The sequence below is a fragment of the Chanos chanos genome, chromosome 12 (assembly GCF_902362185.1).
Source record: "Chanos chanos chromosome 12, fChaCha1.1, whole genome shotgun sequence".
NCBI classification, from domain to species: domain Eukaryota; kingdom Metazoa; phylum Chordata; class Actinopteri; order Gonorynchiformes; family Chanidae; genus Chanos; species Chanos chanos.
In genome coordinates this window covers 2,747,078-2,755,000 of record NC_044506.1, presented here as the reverse complement: position 1 = coordinate 2,755,000, position 7,923 = coordinate 2,747,078, and the positions used below count along the sequence as shown (strand labels likewise).

Below are 7,923 nucleotides of genomic sequence, written 5' to 3'. Positions count from 1 at the left end.
TGAAATGAATGCATGTACTGAAAAACGATTAACTGAAACGCGTACACAGTTGCTTTTGTTGATAACACGGTCAGATTTTTTCCCCATGAAATTAGACAAGGACAGTGACACGTTAAACTAAACCATTCTTCAGCGGAAACAGCTAGAGCATGAAGCACGGTGGCCCGTCGCGTAGACGAAAACCTGCCACCCCTAAACGCAGGTCACCCGCAAAACCTCCAGAGCCAACGTCCAGGCGTGTCAGTGGACCTTCAGGTGGGTCGTGTTTATGAGTAGTTTGCCTGATCCTGTCTTCGTCGCCCGAGTCGTAGGTCTACATGCAATGCATCTCTTTGCACCGATGCGGAGTGTGATGCATCGTCTTTCTCAATAATAATAATACTGATACAGGGAATTTTGTGCACGTCATTTTTCTGAGGTAGTTCCTGTCGTGGCTTACAAACAGCATGTTTTTGTTTTGGTCCTGTCAGGAGCTTCCCCGCAGAAAAAGAGAAGATTTCGCCCAGGCACACGTGCTCTGATGGAGATCCGTAAATATCAGAAATCCACGAACCTGCTACTGCGCAAGGCCCCCTTTTCACGACTGGTACGTACTGGCATCACGACTGACTGTAACTTGAATGTCTCTCATAACGGCAGTGGGGCTTGTTTTATATGTATCTGAGTTTGTGTCATGTGTCTGTGTGTCCCAGGTGCGTGAGGTTTGCCAGATGTTCAGTAGAGGTCACCTGATGTGGCAGGGTTACGCGTTGCTGGCCTTGCAAGAGGTAAGTCCTCACCTGATTTCAAAAGAGTTGCTTTGTAATGCCACATGGGGGTTAACAGCCAGTGCATCAGATAATATCCTAGACTGTGGTGAACCTTTTAAAATAGAGTTTACCTCATCCCGTGAGACTGCATTTGGGTTATCTGATTTAATTATTGTTCCTTTGATCTAATGATTTTGGGATCTGTATGTCAAGTTTTTCTGTTTTCCTTTAGTTTTGTTTTGTGTTTTTTTTATACAGACATAAGAAATAATAGTTGATTCATTCTGCTTTTGCAGAGGATTGTTAGCTAAAGTTCAAAGCACAGGCATAATTGAGTTGAATGTGAGAAAACTGGTCTAGTAAAGGATTTGAGGAGAGCAAAATCATTGAATTGTTTGTTTGTTTTTTAATCTGGAATGTAACTGAAGAAGGATGTTGATGTCACAGGTCAGGGTTTTTATCTGCTCGTCTAAAATGCTCTGGTTGACTAGTTTCTCTGCGTTCTAGGCAGCAGAAGCCTTCTTGGTTCGTCTCTTTTCAGATGCCAACCTGTGCGCCATCCATGCCAAGAGAGTGACTCTGTTCCCCAGGGACATCCAGTTGGCACGCAGGATCAGGGGAGTGGAGAACATGTGAGACAGGACATCCTCCCCACCAAGGACTTAAATGCATAGACACAGTACTGAGTTTTAAAGTCCCCCTCTACTGTAATGGACCTGAGGATCAAAATGGGCGTGGTCACTGAAGAGATGGCTGTGTCTGTTTGTAATGAAATAATGTGCAGGTCTTTGTCTATACATGTCATTTCCCAGATAGGTTTTACTCTCATGTAGATATTCATATAATACAATGTAAATGTAGTGGCTTGTTTTTAATATTGCTTGTTTTATCATTTTTACCAATAAAAATATATTTTTTTTGTTTTTTTGTTTTTTGTGAATTGTTTTTAATTTCAAAGTACAAAGTTATAAAATGTGTTATATATCGAGGGATGATGATACACTGCTTTGAGACAATTTCTTATTGTAAAAAGCGCTATACGAATAAACTTGGACTTCAAACTTGATAGCCTGTAAACAGACTGACCAGAGTTCATTTTGTCATAGTGTGGTCATGTGGTCATATGATCCTATCTTCCACGTGTATTTTATCTAAACATAATGTAATAATTTATGCTTTCTAGGGATTATCTTTGTGTCATTCTCAACCTGGATGGTCATGGTGTGTCTTTATTTCTACGAGCGTGTTTTATTTTTGGTACAGTTGATTATTCCCATGTGGGATTTTTGCATCTTTTAATTGGTCAGCTGGGACCGCCTGCTTGTACTCCCTAAGCTCTTGGCTCCACACTCTCCCTGACAAACAGCCAATCAGAGGTCTTTGTTATCTGATTACCTGCTCTGCTGCTGATGGTGATGCCCTTGTTTACAGGTGGTCTGTGGCAATGCCTTTGGGAATAAAGACACAAGACATGAGGCAAAAACTGAACACAAAACGAGATCCATGAGCACACTGAGGTGTAGTCACAGCGTCAGGAAGTGAGACCGTGACACATCTACGGTTCCCTTCTAGTGGATTTATCATCATTTTGTAACATTGCACTGACACAGATGAAAAGACAGAAACCTTTCTACTGATAACCACAAAAGACGGTAAGACTGAAACTCCTCCGCTTCAGCCAACAGAAAGTTTTATTTCATGCTTGATAAACGTTTTTTTTTTTTTTGCCGGTTTGTCAAAGACTGCAAAGTTCAGACATATGGGCTGTAACCAAGGGTATTCTCCAGACCACAGAAAATATGACATCACCCTAAAATACTCAGCAGGGATTAAAAAAGGAGAAGATGAAAATTGGAAAAGGTAACACGCTTCGGAGTGCACATATTACAGATCGACGCCTCCTTGCACCGTGGTCAGCGATAAAAGCATAATTGGAAAGTCACAGGCAAGCCCTGAGTTAATGACACAGGTCCAGCTGTGTGTTTGTTATGACTTTATGGTATTTCAAAATCTCTGTAGATTAATGGCCGTTTAAATCCACGTCTGACCGTTGCCCTGCGCCACCGGAGTAACGATGTCCGCAGAGAGCAACATCCTCGATGACTTATTGTCCAGCAGTTTCCACGGTGACGAGGAGGGCGGGGCTGAGCCTGATCACCACAGGAGGAATTCACCTGGAGATGAATATTCCACGTCTTGTGTAATTCACAGAATTGTGAAACAGTGCACCTTGATCAGTCATAGGCAGTAAAGTTTGACGGGTATATCAGGCACCGGTGTGAATAAGTGCACACGCTCCCTGTGCTCAGATAAGCAGCACAGTTTGTGTAATGTTTCAATGTAAACTAATTAGATTTTACGTGTGTGAGTGTGAGTTAGTGTGTGTGTATTATTTGTACCGTTTAGCACTTGTTCATTTTGAGCGAGTTTAGAAAATATACAAATTGAAGAACAGTTATTTTCAAAAGCTTTGAGGTTACTTTAGTTCGAAGGATTAGGGTCACAGCATACAAGCTTTTTTTTTTTTTTTCTTAAGGTAAACTGTATCTAGGTCTGACCTTTTGACATTCATCTGCCCTCAGCAGTCCCCGGCGATGGACAGTCCATTCACATGTGCGGGCTGCGGTGGACGTGTGTGTGACCAAGTGATCTTATTGGCTGCAGGACAGGCGTGGCATGGGGAGTGTCTTCGCTGCAGTCAGTGTCAGTGTGAACTTCAGACACATCCGTCGCTGTACAGTCGGGATGGCAGCATCTACTGTCAGCAGGATTACTACAGGTTCCGCTAATGAGATTCAGCCTGCTCTCTCTCTCTCTCTCTCTCTCTCTCTCTCTCTCTCTCTCTCTCTCTCTCTCATATTTATATATCAAACCAGTGGTCCCGGAGCCTGTATAACAATAATTACACTCATGAGAGCTCGTCTCATTGGTCAAAACATGGGACAAACTCTCATCAAAGACCATGTATTAGGTGCAGATTTTTGAATATGAAAGTACATATGGGTATTTCATCCATTGCCCATAGGGGGCGACATGACGCAACGTTCAAAACTCAGCCCAATAATCTGAGCAGCTTTCACTTTGATCATCTGTTTTGTAACAGGTTAGACTCACGTACAAAAATATTTGAACACATTTTATAACAAATTCTTTAAATGCCATAGCATGAGTTTATATGATAGATAATATATTTGTACTGAGGTCATACGCTGAAAAAAAAACAAACATTCCAAATTAAAATGTCAAGACAACATGCTGTGTAGCTTTTTCAAATGTACTGAACTTGTAAGCTTAGAGCCTCTATTTAAAAGTTCTCAGATCTCAAAAAAGACTGCAGCAGGTTTCATGTTAAGGGTAAAAATTCAGATTGTTTGTTTGTGATTTATGACACTCATAATTGACGCAAGTGACACCGTGTAGTGTTTTAGGTTCAGTGATGAAGCTCCATTTCAAAGCACCTTTGAAAAGTTCTTCAAGCACTTTCAGTTGTCCTTCTCTGTTAATACTGATCTCATTTGTCCTGGAGCTTTTGCCAAATGCAGGAAACAATCAGGGTTTTCCCCCTCTGCCAATCTGCAGAGAGCTATTGAGGAAGTGAATTGAACTGATAGTGATGAAAACTGAGCCTGGAATACTGGATGGAATAATCTCTGAGTAATTCTCTTTCTGTCGGCATATAGTCCAGTTTACCGTAGAGAGATTAATCATCGTTCATTTTATGTGGATAACTTCCAGTCCAAACCATCTTATCTCTCAGCCGTATGAGCTGAACAGTCAGATGAATGGAATGCCCTCTATACTTAACCAGGCAGTGTTTTCTCTTTTAAAGCCCTGAATTTCTCTCTTTGACCAGGTTATTCGCCGTCGGTCAATGTGCCCGCTGCTCTCAGCCAATCCCGCCCTCTGCTATGGTCATGAGGTCAGGAGAGATGACCTTTCACCCTCAGTGTTTTTCCTGTCAGGTACATTACCAGTCTCGGCTGAATTTTATTGTTAGATCTAGTTTGGAAAGGGAAACCAATCTAACAGTGTTAAATCCCTGCTAAAATCCCCACAGACGTCTACTGCCCCTCCATCACAGAGAACCCAGAACAATATGAGTAACCTCAGTCTCTTAGGACTTGTTTTCATCAACAGTGATCGGTCCCCATGTTGTCTTTATATCTGTTTATAGTACAGGTTACATTACATCACATGCTCTCACCTCTAACATGTGTCTTCTTAGGAATGTGATGTGACTTTTGTTCCTGGAAACCTGTACTGCGTGGAGGGGAGAAAACTCTACTGCTGGGCCCATTACCAAACTGACAGAGATCTGTCTCCAAATCATACACACCTGCTTCAGAACTCACACACCGACGGTCAGTCCATTAAACACACAACCATCAGTCCAGTCGGCACGGACACACCGTGTACAAATGCAAGGCTTGTGACTTTTTCAGTAACCAGTATCAAACTACTGATCAGCTCAGTGTGTGACGTCCGAATCTCAAAGTTTAGTAACTGCTTGTACTTCTGCAGTAGTATTCAGCAGAGCTTAATACACCACAGAGCTCAGTTTAAAGCCATTTGGACAATATGACAGTGCCTGACGTTCAGATGTATTGCATTCCTGTAACAGGAAGCTTTGTGCAGAGATTATATGAGTTGCCATGACCTCAGTTGCAGGTGAGAGGGAGGAGCCAGGCATCAGTCCTGAGAACCAATTGGATGACAGGCCCTCGGGGGGCGGGTCGTGGCGACGCGCTAAGCGAATCAGGACTTGTTTTCGTACCGAGCAGCTTAGAGCGCTGGAATCATATTTCAGTCAAAAACATAATCCTGATGCCAAAGACTGGGCGTGTCTGTCCCAAAGAACCAGTTTACCAAAGAGAGTCTTGCAGGTATGAGGTCTTGCAGGTATGACTCACCTTTTTGCTTTGGCACTTCCTTCACTGGTGCTCAGAAAGTGTCTTTTCATGTGAAAGAGTTTGTCTGAATGTGTCAGTAGTCACACAGTACAGACAGTGTCTCTGGATATCTAAGAGTATGTCAGACCTTTTCTGTTCATTATGTGAGATGTGATGTAGACAATGCTTTGATACAAGATTACCACTTGTGTACTTGGTACACCACTTTATATGTGGTCAGTTACATGAAATATGTAAATGTGTGTGTGTGTGTGTGTGTGTGTGTGTGTGTGTTTATGTGTCTTCAAATGTAGGCACTATGTGTTTTATATATATATATATGTGTGTGTGTGTGTGTGTGTGTATGTATACACACACACACACACACATACATACATATGTATGAACACTGGTAAATCTAAATGATTTCTCTCTCTCTGTCTCACTCTCTCTCTCTTTCTCTCTGTCTCTGTTTCTCTCCCTCTCTTTTGATTCCTCTGTAATTTGTATTCTCTCTGTGTTAGGTGTGGTTTCAGAATGCTCGAGCCAGGCTACGACGATCCCTCTCCAAAGAAACTTCACATGGGTGTGCCTCACCCCTCCCTCCAAAAGCTGAAACCATGACGACTGTGGACATGTCAGTGATCGCCATGACGACTGTGGACATGTCCGGGATCCCTCCCCACGCTGCTCAGAGCCTCCAGACCTCTACCATCAACCATCTGGAGTTCTCTTTACTTACTGGTCAGACCCATACTGAAAACAGAGACACATACAATGGCTCTCTTCTTCTTAACCTCAGTACCCAGGAGGCACCTGGGCTCTCCCCATTAGAGACCACAGACTTTAATGATCCCAGTGAGAGAAGTGGATTTGACAGTGATATTGCTCCGTTCGGCTATTACTGAAAATTCCACAAATTAAAATGAACTGAAAACTACTGAAGACTTGTTTTACGCATTGCTTAAGTGAAGGGCTGCACTAGTCTGTGGCCTCTTGTTTGTTAGCTATCTGTGTTGATTTTGTCACTGGGTGTGAGTCAGTGAATGAGATAAGAGGAAACAGGAAGGCAGAAGTGCACTATAGAGATTCCAAAGGTTGTTCGTACATTCAACTCTAAAGCTTTGCATTTTATAAGTAAACAGAGGAGAGGCCACTTGGAATGCCACAGGAGGACTATAACACACTGATTGATTCAGAATATGGTTTGAAAAAAAAAGTCAAACCAGTCAAAGAATCAAGATTCTATGTATTTTTTGTTTTTTTTTGTTTGTTTGTTTGTTTTTTTAACACCAACTGTCCTTTCCATCACTTGGGTATTCACACAGGTCTTAATAGCCAATAGAGTATATGATATCATCCATTTCTTTATTTAGTCTCTGAGTTTGGGTCTTACTGATATGTATGCTGACGCAGGTAGCATTTGAATATATGTCATACCATGTTTGAATGTAGCTGTGTTTGAGTTTGAAAGTGAAACATAAATAGTTTAGAACGGGTTTTGTCTCATTCGTAACTCCCCAGTGAGAGAGATGTGCGTGATAAATAAGTTAGGCATATGAGAAAACAATAGGATGTGTAATTGCATTTGGCTGATTTAGAGTGTGTGTGTGTGTGTGTGTGTGTGTGTGTGTGTGTGCGCGTGTGTGTGCGCGTGTGTGCGTGTGTGTGTGTGTTAATGTGCATGTGCACCTGTGTGTGAGTGTGTGTGTGTGTCTGTGTGTGTGTGTGCGTGCGTGCATGTGTGTGTGCATGCGAGTGTGTGTTTGTGCATGTGCACCTGTGTATGCATGTGTGCGTGTGTGTGTGTGTGTGTGTTTGTGCATGTGCACCTGTGTATGCATGTGTGTGTGTGTGTGTGTGTGTGTGTGTGTGTGTGTGTGTGAAACACACAGATTTTTTTGTGGCACATCTCGCAATTAGCACTTCTCGTAAACATGCCATATCAAAGCCTAGGGTTTTGCAGTGGGAGAAAATGCTAATAGTCTGACAAATGTCGATGAATGTTATCTGGCTAACCAGGTAATATCTGCTTTTGAGATACTCCCATGGTTTGTCATTGCTTTAAATCTCTGTTGTTTAGCTCTTTGCAAATATCCAGCCAGAAACAAATCTGTTCTATTTATGTCCTTGTCCTCTCTCTTTCCCCACTCTGACAAAATAAAATATAACTAGAATATGTGAACTGGATGTGTTTATTTGTTTATTTGTGTGTTTATTTCCTTTTTTTGGATAGAGTTCTGATTCCTGTAAGTCAGTTGATTTCGAAAATACCAGCCCCTGTT

The 7,923-nt window shown here is 42.1% G+C and overlaps 2 protein-coding genes across 2 annotated transcripts; both read left to right on the top strand.

Annotated features, from left to right (window-relative positions):
- The first annotated feature begins 149 nt into the window (after window positions 1–149).
- cenpa (histone H3-like centromeric protein A) lies at window positions 150–1,385 on the top strand. The gene is made up of 4 exons (XM_030788679.1): window positions 150–255; window positions 471–586; window positions 693–767; window positions 1,257–1,385. The coding sequence occupies exons 1-4, from the start codon at window positions 150–152 to the stop codon at window positions 1,383–1,385; spliced, it is 426 nt and encodes a 141-aa protein (XP_030644539.1).
- A 1,438-nt stretch (window positions 1,386–2,823) lies between these two features.
- Window positions 2,824–6,546, top strand: LOC115825442 (LIM/homeobox protein Lhx9-like). Its single transcript, XM_030789275.1, has 6 exons — window positions 2,824–2,949; window positions 3,332–3,528; window positions 4,603–4,711; window positions 4,975–5,110; window positions 5,418–5,632; window positions 6,163–6,546. Exons 1-6 carry the CDS (start codon window positions 2,824–2,826, stop codon window positions 6,544–6,546), a joined length of 1,167 nt encoding a protein of 388 aa, XP_030645135.1.
- Window positions 6,547–7,923: the final 1,377 nt, after the last annotated feature.

What these genes read in the sequence shown, in the direction of transcription:
- cenpa (XM_030788679.1), top strand. Translation starts at nt 150, where the DNA reads ATGAAGCACGGTGGCCCGTCGCGTAGACGAAAACCTGCCACCCCTAAA. An exon ending in AGGCCCCCTTTTCACGACTG is followed by an intron (nt 587 to 692) that starts GTACGTACTGGC and finishes TGTGTGTCCCAG; the next exon opens with GTGCGTGAGGTTTGCCAGAT. An exon ending in CGTTGCTGGCCTTGCAAGAG is followed by an intron (nt 768 to 1,256) that starts GTAAGTCCTCAC and finishes TCTGCGTTCTAG; the next exon opens with GCAGCAGAAGCCTTCTTGGT.
- LOC115825442 (XM_030789275.1), top strand. Translation starts at nt 2,824, where the DNA reads ATGTCCGCAGAGAGCAACATCCTCGATGACTTATTGTCCAGCAGTTTC. An exon ending in TGTCAGCAGGATTACTACAG is followed by an intron (nt 3,529 to 4,602) that starts GTTCCGCTAATG and finishes CTCTTTGACCAG; the next exon opens with GTTATTCGCCGTCGGTCAAT. An exon ending in TCAGAACTCACACACCGACG is followed by an intron (nt 5,111 to 5,417) that starts GTCAGTCCATTA and finishes CCTCAGTTGCAG; the next exon opens with GTGAGAGGGAGGAGCCAGGC.